This window comes from Cotesia glomerata, linkage group LG6, assembly GCF_020080835.1.
Source record: "Cotesia glomerata isolate CgM1 linkage group LG6, MPM_Cglom_v2.3, whole genome shotgun sequence".
Lineage (NCBI taxonomy): Eukaryota > Metazoa > Arthropoda > Insecta > Hymenoptera > Braconidae > Cotesia > Cotesia glomerata.
The window spans coordinates 6,324,571-6,339,030 of record NC_058163.1 but is presented as its reverse complement, the minus strand read 5'-3'; the positions used below and the strand labels follow the sequence as shown (position 1 = coordinate 6,339,030).

The 14,460-nt window shown below is 30.7% G+C and overlaps 1 protein-coding gene across 1 annotated transcript; it reads left to right on the top strand.

Moving 5' to 3' along the window:
* Positions 1-2,281: 2,281 nt before the first annotated feature.
* Positions 2,282-3,640, top strand: LOC123267277 (protein 60A-like). The gene has a single exon (XM_044731829.1). It carries the CDS (start codon positions 2,282-2,284, stop codon positions 3,638-3,640), a length of 1,359 nt encoding a protein of 452 aa, XP_044587764.1.
* Positions 3,641-14,460: the final 10,820 nt, after the last annotated feature.

The following is a 14,460-nucleotide window of genomic DNA, read 5'->3' as shown; positions in this document are numbered from 1 at the left end:
TGCTTCAGTTTTTTAATAATTTTCACTCAAATTTCATACGGTCTTTCACATGAATTTACCCTGTGCTGACTGTTATGAGTTCATCCGAGTGTCCTTAGATTTTTTCCAGACAAATGGATTAATTACGGAGGAATTCCGGCGGAACTCAGTATGGAAATTTAAAGAATTATTCGTAAAACATAACAATAGGAAAATTTTGCTCGAAGACTTCACTCAAATTCCATACAGTCTTTCACATAAATTAACCCTCTGTTGATTGTTAAAAGTTCATTTGGATGTCATTAGGTTAACCTGGTAAATTCATGTAAAATAACATATGAATTCACTTTTGTTTACTCTATGCATGAATTATTCTGCTATTGATAAAATTTTTTACCAGGTCTTGGTAAGACTTTCCCGAGAATTCAATACGTGATGAACCATTTAAATTTGTATCTGTATTTGTAATATTACGTATGCACTGAAGTTTCTAATACCCATAATGATGAACAATCATCTATCATGTTTTCATCCAGAATTCATCTGGAATTCTTATCTGCAACAAATATGAATTCTTTGGGAATTCCGCAGACTCACCGCTGGAATTTATGATTTTTTTTACACGGGATATTAATTGGGAATATGCAACAATATTATTATATTAATTTGACTGAAAATTAAGATCGATAAGATAATGAATAAATTTATTTGTGCTTATAAATATAAAAATGAATATTTTTAATCTTTGTTGTTAAGAAATTCATCACAAATTAAGTGGTACTAAAAAATATATTTATTATTATTCATTTTATGAAGAATTAACTTAAATCGTCTGTTTTTTATAATAATTTAACAATATCGTTGTGAAATTTTAGAGAAGATACATCAGACATAATTTACCATTTTAATTTTAATCATTAACATCAGTATAATCATTTAACAATATCAACTTAATAATATTTATGTTATATTTAGCTGTGTTATGATATAATGGAGTTCATCCTTCATGATCATTACAATACATATTAGCTATTTCAGTTATTAATGATTTAACTATTCTTTCTTAAAAAAAGTATGATTATAAATTCCTACTGTCCCAACAATCAATCGATAAAATTTGAAATCAAAATGTATTTGCCTAACATTGTATAAAATATTAATATTAGTAACTTTCTACTTCTATTCTAATCACTCCTCTGAATTTAGTTGAAAACCGAATGTGTTATTACAATTTATTTATTTTAACAGTTATTATAGCAACGGTAACCATGACAACGGTAACCATGGCAACGGTATCCATGGTAACGGTAACCATAGCAACGGTAACCATGGCAACGGTAACCATAGCAACAGTAACCATCGCAACGGTAACCATTGCAACGGTAACCATGGCAGCGGTTGATTAGCGTGGGTGGTTGCGGGGGGGGGGGTGAGTTCTATAATTGATGGGTGCTACTTGATGGTTTCTTAGATTGGCGAATCAAAATGACATTTTCTAAAAAAAAAAAAGAGAGAGAGATATAGGGAAAGGGGAAGAAGGCACGGGAGGGGAGGGGAAAAATGAGAGGAGGGAGGGGGAAGCATACGTGATGGTAGACGAAAAATCCACTTTGGCTAGGAATTGCGTAAAATCCGTTCTTAGAGAGCGTCTACATCACGAATGGAGTAAATATGCTAAATTTCAAGTCAATCGGGCGAATAGTTTCGGAGATCTCGTGATGAGTGAGTGAGTGGTATTTCGCTTATATATATATATCACATTTTATAGTAATAATAATAATTTATAGTCATAATAATTTACTGCATATTCGTGCCTTTCGTAGTGACATCAAAAATTTTTATTAGAGCTAAAACCATTAAAATTAACATTAAATGCCTCAATAATGACCACAGCTCCTTTTATTAAATTTATTTTCAAAATACTATCTCCAGAAATTCCCAATAAAGCTGTAAAATACAGCTGATAAAGAAGTGTAAATATAAAATAATTAAAGTTTAAAAACATGTGCGATAATAAATACAAGCATAATAATTTAATAATGACGGATAAATGTGGATATCGACACAAAAGAATTTGAATACTGTTCTAATAAACATTTGTTCCATGGAGCTATTTGCTCATACCGAATAAAAAATGATAAGGACCTATTATTAATGAACTAATTAATATGGTAAAACGTTAAGTGCTGATTAAACATAATTTTTTGTCCAAACATGGCATCAATTTAAGTGAACTGGTGGCTCTTAAAAAAGTTTTTGCTCGAGTTCGTACTAGTCGATCGAAGTTATTCAACCAAGTACGATGTCGATACTTCGAATCAATAACAACACTTACTATCTTAAGTTAATTGTTTGTGTCTGCACATTCATTCTTTTCGATTTAACGAATAATTACAATGTGGTGTCTATCTCAGAGATAAGAAATAGGGACATTGGAGTTGACGACTCCAACTCGAATAAAAATGAAGTATATGATAATTCAACCGAATCATTATCACACCTTTTGAAAAAAGAGATAAAGAGTCTTTTTCAAGACCTCTTAACTGGGATACCAATTGCGCATAATCAAGTTCGTAAGTACTCCAGTAGATTTGATGGTCATGAACTACTTCATCATGAACCACTTCAGCACACATCGGCAATTCATTTTTTGAAGTGCTTACAAAGGAAAAACGAAAGAAACGATGATCTGGACGACCCAATTTTGAGCAAAGACGATGAGTATGCTTACAACAATACAGACATGATAATCAGTGTGTTAGGCGATGAAGCTGGCATTCCAGATGACATCATCGAGCACAATGACAAGGAAGGTGGTGAAAATATGTATTTCAATGTCTCTAAAGTGCGTAAAGATAGAGTAGCACAATTTGGTAGCTTAAGACTCTTCAAAGATAATGATTATCCTCTTTTTTGGGATAATTCAATGTCTGTTTCAATTGAACTCTATGAAATAAAGAAAATAAAATTCAACACAAGTTTAGACTTCATAACCAAGACAAATGTCAAGAGAGATTACAAAGGATGGATTGTTCTGAAAATAACGGAGTTGTTCCAAAAGTGGTCGTGGCATCCTGAGAAAAATTATGGAGTTCATCTCGACGTAGTTGTAGAGCACAACTTTGGTGACAAGAAATTTTATAAATTGAGCGATATTGGTGTAATTGATATCGAAGCTACGGATAAAAAAGAACTTCAGCCGTTTGCAGTTGGATTTTTCCAGATGGTGAACACATTAAATGATCAAGATCCCGAGAAAAAAAAACGCTCCAGAAGAGATTTGACTCAGATGATCCTGGAAAAGAGTTACCGTCCGCCTAAAGTTCGGAAAGATGTTGAAAGTAATTTTGAATGCAAAGTGCGGAAATTCCAGTTTTTCTTCGCCGATTTCGGATGGGATGATTTTATAATAGCACCTTCGTTCTTTGATCTGTCATATTGTCATGGTAGTTGTTCGATATCTCGGATTAACAACAGTCATCTTCCTATGCATAGTTATTTGCAAAGATTAGCTCATGATATGTACCCTAGCAGTATACCGATACCGTGTTGTGCTCCTATTAAGTTTGACTCTCTCAATCTTATGTACTATGGTCATAACAATAATATTCTATTAGAGAAATTAAAACAAATAAGTACAACTCAATGCGAGTGTCTTTAACTTTTTTGATAAGCAATATATATAGATATACAGTCGACGCTCTCTGTATTGGACCTCTCTGTATTTGACCGCTCTCTGTATTTGACCACATTCTTCCTCTGTATTTGACGATTTTACACAGCTCTTATGGACAAGGACGAGTCAAATACAGAGAATGGTCCTGTACGGGCGAGTCAAATACAGAGAGCGTTGACTGTATTTTTTTTAGAGTCGGTTATTTACGTCAACTATTTACTTATGTATTGAATTGACAATTGCGGGTGAAATGACTAGAAAATTGAAGATCAAGGTCTTTGGAGTGACGTCACTGACGTATTCAAGCTTACTAACCTGCGCATGCGAAATAAATAGCTCGCGACTGCGCAGATCAGAAAATCTTGGAACGTCAGGTGAATAAATGAGTTAATAGTAAAGACATTACGAAATTCATCTGAATGAAAACTACTGTGTAAATAGTGAATTTTAAATGTAACTTTTACTGAGTTTATTAAGGTTAATCTTAATTTAATAATTTTTACGTAAAAAAATTGTAAAAAATCTTTTTGTACTAATAAAAGTTTAGTAATAATAAAATAAGAATTTTTTTATACAATGCTTATTCTAACTTATGATTTAAAAAATTTTTACAAGAAAAAATTTGCTGTTTTTAGATTTTTTAAATCATTCGTAATTATACCTATAAAAAAATTTTTCTGATATGCTCGGACATGTGCATGTATGATAATTAGTCATAGTAGAAAATTTTTTACAGTTATTCTTATAATGAAAATCAGCAGAACGCTTTTTGGCTAAAGGTTGATCATTAATTTTTTTTTTTTTTTTTTTTTTTTTTTTTTTCGGGATTTGCATTTTAGATCAAACACTATATCTCCCTACATATAAGCCAGGTAAATATATATCAATACATATACATTTTTCTAAGCAAGATGACAAAGAAACGACGTTGCCAAGCTACCTGCAAAAGGTCTGGTGCATATTCTTTCTTCTTTATTACATACTCTTACTAGAACACCTGTTTAGTCAAAGCTTTTTTCAAATTATTCACCTTATTCTTTTCAATTTCTCCCAAAAGAATTATTCGATTTTTTGAAATTCAAATTACGCAATTTAATACAGTCTGTGTTTTCATTCCATTCAAGTTCTTTTCAAACCAAATATTTTTATTTTCAAACATTTCTAATGAGCTCCAGAATTTGCTGAAAGTAACCCGATCAATTTTTCGCATTTCCAAAATCTCATTCATATCATCATAATCAAGAAATTACTTCATTATTACTTAGAATCCTTAAAAAAATCATCGTGTATCATGAATCATCAGCATTCATGATCACAAAACTGAAAGTAATCATCGAAAGAGAATAACCAACGACAAATGAAACTAAAAATAATGAGAACCATTACAAAGTAGTCGCGTGGTTCAACCGTTGTCATCACCTGCCTCGAATGAATACAATAGAAGTGCGCTTATGCTAGGTGAGTAGTTTGGTCCTGTTCCCCTTTTGAAGCTCACGGGATACCTCTCTTGCAGTACATACTGTATAGTACACATATCCTCATTATGCACCATACATTTATAAAGGTATCCTTGTCCCATTGTAACCCCTCTATCCCCGAAAATCGTGCCCTTCTCTACCATAAAGTTCCCCAGAATCCACTATCCGTCAGCTACAGTTTGTAAGATTGGTACCTCCACGTTGCGCGCGCAAGTACCAAGTATAAAGAACCCCGACAATAGCAGAAAAATTTTAGTATGACGGCACTCAATACATCCAGGGACCGCGGGGTGACGACCATGAACTATTATGTTCTGAAAGCAAAGCTAGAGATTGACAATGCAGGGGGCTCACCTGCCCTTTATCCCGTACTGGTCTGGACACGCGCCTTCATCACGCACCACCTGGAAACTGGAGCCTGGAACTTGGACATTCTGGTTCGAGAATATTAAATTATGAATTTAGACTGCGAAATCATCGGAACTGGTTTATCTTCTTGCTATTTTGTTGGACTAGTTCCAATTGATGATTTCCTGATTTGATTGTAATTGACTGCAGACTTGTCTAATCAGATAGTCCATAATTTGGTCTAATTACCCATTAAATGTATTAACACTTAGATTTTGCCGAAAATGTTTCTCTTTTGTGAAAACACTAGCTTGTTTCGGCAAGCTTGAGGAATTTGGTGATAATTATTTCTATCAATATCATATATTGCTATACAATTTCTAATATATTTAGATAAAAATCAAGAATAACTTACTTATGGACTAAGAACAGTATTGAACTAACACTTGAAATGTCTAAGCTGGGTTTATTCAGCTGTGTTATGACTCACAAATAAATAAGTGCTAGAAAAATAAAACTAAATTGATATTGAAATGTTAGAAAAAAGTTATTGGTGTCAAGATGACGGATTAAGTAAATTTTCTAGTTTTTAATAACATGATTAAGCTATGCAATTTTTGTTTAATATTTTAGTGTTGTTTTCTTTTTTTCTGACGTTGTCAACAATAGTGATGTTCATTTCTTTAATATTACTTATTGAATCATTAATTTATATTTATCATATCACTCAATTATACAATTAAACATTTAGATATAATCATGAAAATCTATCATTAATTATGCCTTGTAATGTAAAATTTAATTAAATTATTTTGTCTGGAGAAAGCAATTACATCAGAATTAATTTGATTATTTTAATTATAAACAGGTGCAACAGTCTAAGCTATTTAATTTTTTTCCGTTTTTCTAACAGTTTATCGACTGTACCAATGTTTTTTAACTTCCCGCTAAGAAAATCAATGATTTTCGAAAAATCGGGAAGTTATTGGTTTTACTCCGTTTTGCAAAAATCGAGGTTTCAACAGAACTCGACGTTTTGAAGCCCTAAGAAGCTTTCCTGACTATTTTTACAATGATGTCCGTACGTCTGTGTGTGTGTGTGTGTGTGTGTGTGTGTGTGTGTGTGTGTGTGTGTGTGTGTGTGTGTGTGTGTGTGTGTGTGTGTGTGTGTGTGTGTGTGTGTGTGTGTGTGTGTGTGTGTGTGTGAACCTTTTATAACTTCTGAACGGCTCGACCAATTTGATCGTAGTTGGTGTCATTCGAAAGGGCTTCGCCAAACTTAGATTTCATGTAAGTTGGAACCGATTCGGACCGGTAGATTTCGAGAAATTGCAAAAAAAGTGAAAAAAAAAAATGTTTTTTTTTTTTTTTTTTTTTTCATTTTTTCAAAATATCTCCGAATTGACTGAACCGATCAACCTCAAAAACTAATCAGCTCTTAACCTTGAAAACCTGCATTGGTCGCCACTAAGTGCGTCAAAATAGGTTGATTCGTTCGTGAGTTATCGTTATCGAAGAAAACCGAAAAAAGTGTTTTTTTCGGAATTACTTCGAAATTCCTTGTTCGAACAATTTAAACTTGAAATTGCTTTATTAGGCTTCAAAAACTGCGTCGAATGCCATCAACCTCGTGGAAATCGGTTCATTCATTCAAAAGTTATTGCAGTTTTAAAATTCAAAAAATAGTGTTTTATTAAACTTCTATTAGACTTGTAAGCTCGAAGAGCTCAAAACGACACGAAAATTATATTTTTGAGCTCAAAGAGCTCGAAAACGTCATATGTGCAATTTTAAGCGCCTAAATATGTAATTAGCGGAAAGTTTGAGGGATGGCCTTTAGGGTCAACCGTTTTCCTATTTTTTTTTTTTTTTTTTTTTTTTTTTTTAAATTTGACTTAATAAATCAGCAAAAAAAACTGGTTATATCACTCAATTAGAATGATTACAACGCACTGATAGACCGTCGAGTGTATATCGCAATAATTAATGTTTACATCAATGAAATAAAACGGTAATCTGATCGAACGAAACTTTCAATGGGGATTTTCACACAAAAATTTTTTCCTATGTGCAATAAAATATCAGGTCAGAGTGTAGGATGTAGGCGAAATGTGACAGTTTAATTACTGACCAACAGAAAATTATTAACTGTCTTTTGTTCTTAATCAATACACGAGTAAATACCCAACAAATAACAAGCGCTAGAAGACCATGAACTTTAAGAACTAGACTAGACCACAGAAGTCACACCAAATCAGCTACCCGCCCCTTTTACGGGGGTGTAAACAGATTGCTACTTAAACAGACAGTTTTGCTCTACATGAGAAAGATTTAGATAATAAAGTCCGAGTATTTAACCACATATTAAGCCACAAATATACCTTACAATCACCAATGTCTGTGTTTCGTCGTTGTTGGAGTTAGGTAATCATTTATACGCACAATGGCTGTAAAAATTACACATATGATGGTTATATTCATATGCTGTAATGCAAAAATTTCTGTATGAATGTAAATCAATGATCAACCCACGTGAAAAATTTTTTTTCCAATTCAATCTAAATTTACTTTGTAGTAATTCAGGATTCGTATTCTATAATATAGTAAAAGTTTGTTATTTTCTATGAAGAGCATTGCATCAGCATTATAATAGTTGGAGCATGAAATTCCTCCCCCGATGTTGAATTCCCGAGCTATTCGAGTTTGTTAGTACATTAGTATGGATATCGATGTCCTCTACGGTCTCGACGGTGCATATTCTCCTGCACAGGGCACGTGCCATCAGCTGTCCTAGTAGTCAGCATCCAGTACAGCTATGTACACTCAGTATAGAAGCACACTCTTTTGAACGAGTACATAGATGGACCACAGCTGGCGAAGAAGGTGCACACTGTTCGATATAACAATGTGGTTTTATTCTTGATTTGTTCGTTCGTTCCGTCGGTTTTTTATTTTTCCATTATTCTTTTCTCTCTTTTTTCACCGTTCCCCCCAGCGTCTGGGGAGTCCAGTTCTGTCAACTGTCTATCTCATTGTCGTGGCCAATACACCAACCTGGAATATATCCTAGAACACCAAAGATGGACAATGTGATTCCTTATATGCGTCACTGTATTCTCAATTCCGAAAAAGTTCACTTGTACATTTGTACGTACATACAGCTACCAGATTATGTGTCTTACAGTATGCACATACGGAAAATCAGTTACTCATTATTTGGTTTAGAAGTTAACGAATCTGCTTTTCAACACTGATCTTTAAATAATTTTTTTTCTTATTGCATAAGACTCTGTTAATAATCAATAATCAATGCTTAATCAAAATACACTTTAAAAAAATTATTTTGCAACATATGAGAAGCTTTATTAGTAACTCTCATCAGATTAAGAGTAAAATTTGAACTTTTATTTCATTTTTGTTGTGAAATCAATAAAATTTATAGATGTTTTCAATAAATACATCAGTTGGTTCAAATATCTTCAGTAGTTTCGAATACTTTTATTATTTTTCCAACGGTTCTTTATTGAATGATTGAGAATCATACGTCAAACATGCTTAAATTTTTTTCTAATATTAACGCCCTCCTTTCATTTACTTCCGCTCAAGCTATAGCGTATTATTTTATAGCTAAAGCAAAAAAAAAGAAAAAATTAAGCTCGGGATCTTTGTTTGATTTTAAATTAGTAAGAGACGATTACATTTGACAGATGCTTCTGGTTTACGATTTTAAGGGCTACCATAGAGTAAAATTTTCAAAATAATTGAATTTTGTCTTGCATTTTCTAATAGTTTATGTCAAATAGTTTTCAAGTGACAGCCATCTAAAAAAGCTATTCATTATAGTAAAAAATATGACCCTTTAGGTTTTTGATTACTTGAAAATTGTAATTATTGCATGCCAAAAATTAAATTTTTCTAATAAAATCTCCAAATTTGGTTAAAACTGCCCGTGTAAAAAAAAAAATCGTCTTAAAATTCTCTTAAAATCGTCGTTCGTTTAAGATCTTAAACGTGACACAAACTAAGACTATTTTAAGACTCTTTTAAGACCCCAAAAAAAAAAATTCCGAGAGCAGATTTTTGAAAATTTTGTTGTCGAATTTGTTGTAAAATTTAATTTTTAGACGATTTTACGACTTTCTAACCGCAATATTTTTGAGTAAGATGTTTTTAAATTGAATTTAAAATTGTTAAAAAATTATTATCTGACAATTTTAAGACTTTTTTAAGACGTTCCGTTTTAATGTTCCGGGGCTCTGTCGCTGTTAGCTCATCTTAAAATAATCTAAATATTTTTTTAAGATTTTTTTAAGACTATTTAAAAATTATTTTAAGACTTAAATCTTAAAGTAGTCTTAAAAAAATCTTAAAATCGTCTTGAAAAAATCTTAAAATAGTCTTAAAAAAATCAAAATAATTATTAAAAAATTTTTAGGCTATTTTAAGATGATATCACCGTGACAGCTCCAGAAAATTATTATGGAGCGTCTTTAAACTGTCTTAAAATTATTTTTAAAAAAATCTTAAAAATTTAGACTATTTTAAGATGGGCTAACAGCGACAGAGCCCCGGAACATTAAAACGGAACGTCTTAAAAAAGTCTTAAAATTGTCAGATAATAATTTTTTAACAATTTTAAATTCAATTTAAAAACATCTTACTCAAAAATATTACGGCTAGAAAGCCGTAAAATCTTCTAAAATATGTCTAAAAATTAATTTTCACAACAAATTCGAGAACCAAATTTTCAAAAATCTGCTCTCGGAATTTTTTTTTTTTGGCGTCTTAAAAGAGTCTTAAAATAGTCTTAGTTTGTGTCACGTTTAAGATATTAAACGAACGACAATTTTAAGACGATTTTTTTTTACACAAGTGCCATTTCTTCAAATTTTTCTTATTCTTGCGTGCCTTAAGCGTGAGTACGAAAGTATGCTCTATTATCGTCACACAGTAAAACAATTTTCGACAAGTTTACACAAATATTTGTGTTACAGACTGTTTTAACACAAAATAATGTTAATTCAACATTCTAGTGTGTTAAATCAACACATGAGAATATGAAAATCTACACATCAAAGTGTAATGTTCTACATAAACATTTTTAGTCTTTGGACAATGACGAAAAATTTTTTACTGTGCAAAAATTCAAAATTCAAACGTTTGATCACATTAAATCGTACCTGACAGTAATGATGTATACATATAAATATACATATAAATAATACAGACAATACACTGTTATAAAAAGAAAAATTATTGCTGAGCACATCAAAAAAATTTTTTTTTTGATTAATTAATTGTCATTTTCAAAATAATCGCTACAATAGTTTTCTTTTAAAAATTTTTCCAAAATTACTCTTTTTTGGACAATGTCACTAGTAGCACCTTTAACATTCCATTTGATAAATTTATCCTTTCTACAAAAAAGTCTTGGATGTAAAAATACGTCAAGGTTTTCGAATATACTGATAGATGGCGCTATTAGTTACATTTTATTCCACATTCCTGGGTGGCTCTATTGAGCTACTTTTTAAAGCTAATCATAACTATGTTTTATCAAAAAAAAAAAAATAAATAGATAAATAAATAAAAAATTAATTCTTGTATTTTTATAAACTTAGTAAGTAGACAAAAAATTTGAAGGTATAAATTTTTAAAATAAAATCCTTCTAACAAATTTATTAAAATTATGCTGATTAGTAAGCGGCTATATGTATTTATGACTAATATCGTTAATTATGACTGAGAGGATTATAGAAAATGAAATGAGGATTTTTGTCAGCAAGCTCTCGTCAAGTACCCAGATTGTCGTTATAAGCATAAGAATTCACAATACACCGCGCTAACATACTTCAAGACAAATTCTTATTATTCGCAACGCACCTGGATACTTGAGGCGATATTCTTCAAGTTTTGCAATTAGACCTTTGTTGGGGTTTCATTCCTGTCCAATTACAATATGCATACATTATTATTCTCTCGTATTTGGGATCAAAGACGGCAGTTGAATATGCTGATTGTTTCTTCTTTTTTTTTATAAAAAATTTAACTAATCAACAAATAAAAAAAAAATAACCTCCTGAAATTACAAAAAAAAAAAAAAAATTTTCACTTGTTTTACAAAGTGGGGTCTTATAATACAAATCAATTTAAAATTGTTAAAATTTAATTTTTCCTTGACAACAATTGCATAAATTATTTATTGTCATTATGTTTGCCATTGTTAACTATAATTACAAAGATAGTAAAATTAAAATTTAATTTCACTCGGTAATTTATTGTCTGACACTCTTTGAAATACTTATAATCGTAGTTGTGATCTTCAGAACAGTGAAAGCAGTGTCGCAACGCATATAGTTAAGATATCTGATGACTATAACCTACAACATACATATATCTATATTTATATGTATGCTATATATTCACCAGCAAATTTGAGATCAACGTTCGATATTGCAATCTTTAAATGTATTATAACTCTATATATTGAAAATCTACAATTATTTTATACAATTAATTAATTAATTAATATCGGAAAATAATTATTTTAAGAAATTTCATTATCATGCAATAAAATGTAACTGCTTTTTGATCTCTAATATATTTCATACTAATAAATTTAAGGTAATAAGTACGATAAGTAGTAAGGTCTAGCGAAAGAATATTTCTGCTAAAATTAAAAATATACAAGTTAATCAACAAGTTTTCATATAAATTATTTTTAAATCCATTTTTTTTAAATATAAGCTTACTTTTTATAAAATATAATTCAATATTTTGCACTATATTTTGAAAATCTATAGCATTTAAGATCAATAATAACAGTATTATTACAAAATTGACATAATTAATTATTTTAAATAACAAGTATATTAAAAATAGTTTAATCGATACTAATAAATGGAGAGCCAGTTTTTTTGTTCGGTTATACTTCGAAAACTACTGAACTGATCGGAATAATACTTATACCATAAGATGCAACTTGTTTCGGAAAAGATTTAAGTATATCATATGTTGGTGATACTTATCCGGAACCTATATTTTTTTGACTTGAAAATAATGAATTTTTATTGTAACTAAATATATTCTATTCGATTGCCATTTGTTTAAAATTAATTTTTTAATTCTATTGATTATGTTTATATTCTAGGCAATTTTTTTTTTCCATACCAATTATTATTCATTTTTGTAAGAAAGACACGGGAATGTTATAATGTTGTACATTAAAAATTAATGAATATTAAGCAAAAATAATTACATGGACATAAGATACATGCCAATTCGACAGAATTTGCAATTTGTACAGGGAACAGAATTTGAAATTGGAGCGGGCGAGTAACAGCTAGTTATTTAAATAATTAGTTACAGAAAATTTTTCATTCTTTAATGTATATTTTGAAAAAAATATTAATTTACAATGATTTTATCAAAAAATCATTCGAATTTTCTCACATTAATGTCTAAAACTTTTCTTGCAAGTTATTTTACTAAATGTGTAATTAAAATAAAAATTATTTATTTTAATGTTATTTATATAGTATACAATATTTTTAGGATTGACTAACACATAAATAATTATAAAAAAAAATTTATCAAAAAATGTTACTTGTAAAAATTGACAACAAAAAAAAAATATTGATGCAATTTTTTAAAAAGGTTACTCTGTGATAAAAATTATTTTTTATATAATTTTCTTTATTAAATACTTAAATTTTCAGATAAACAGTCTCGTATCTTTTTAAACAGCACATTTTCATTAAAATATCTCTAAAGTAGTTAAAAAATCATTAAAATTAGTAGAAGATGATGATGATGATTGTTAAAGGGAATTTATTGACACCTGGAAGTTACACATGCCTTTATTTGGTCCAGCACATGTGCGTGAGTGCTCGCACATGCCTGTATACACACACTAGTTCCTGAACAGTACCGAACGGTACTGTATATCTGCCCATGAAAGCTTTAATACACAATACCAATAATAACTTATCGTTAGTTCACCCTCCATAGATCTGAGCTCTCGGTCGACCCTTCAAATAATACCAAGCCCCGAATCGTCGCATCCCCAAACATACGAGATTCCGACAGATGCCGAGTAGGCCGAACGATTTCAAAGTGTGTACCACACACTAGAAAAGTTCGATCCATGTGTTGTGTCTAGATATGTGTGTATAGAAAGAAGAGTTTTGGTATTTTACTAGCATTACTAAGCAGAGCAGACCTCTGTCTCATTTTAGACCCAGGGGGATGATGCCCCCTAGCCACAATGAGCCGTGGGGGCAGGTGTGGTTCCCCTTATTTTCAGGATCGGCGCGTGCCTCACACGAGCGGGGGCGGAGTTCACTCTTTGTGTTATATTTTGCCAAAAGGATCAACTGTATCTCAACCACTCAGAGTTGTGTCATCTGCAGATATTTTGGATCATAGATACTCTAATAATTGGTTGTAACCGAAAAATTAACCTTTTCTTCAATTTATTAATATTTTATAGATAAGGGGAGAGATAAAAATATTTGTTTAACAATTTAATATTCTGATTTTGAATATGAAAAATAAATTATAGTTTGTTTGATAGAAAATTATATTCAGTACAAGAATTATTAGAAATTTTAATTTTTGTTTGTTTCAAATTAATCCGATAGATGGCGAAAGATAATTCAGAGCTTTCACTTGCTTTGTGGTGGATCGAGTTAATAAGTACTATTAAAAAAGTCGGCTTGATGTTATTTTCTGATAAATGTTCTAAAATTTAAGGTAAAAGCCCCAATATATGATCACGTACCAGTATATGATCACTCCATGTATTTGTATACCTATATTTGTGAGTATAGATGAGGAGCTGATTTTCAAAAGGGTATCTTTTTATTTTTTAGTTTTTTTCAATACAAGTAAAAAACCGTTTACTTTAAACTATAAATTTTTTTCTCAATTTTTTTTTATTCTCATGCATATTGCTCGTGTCGATAAAGACGTAATTTA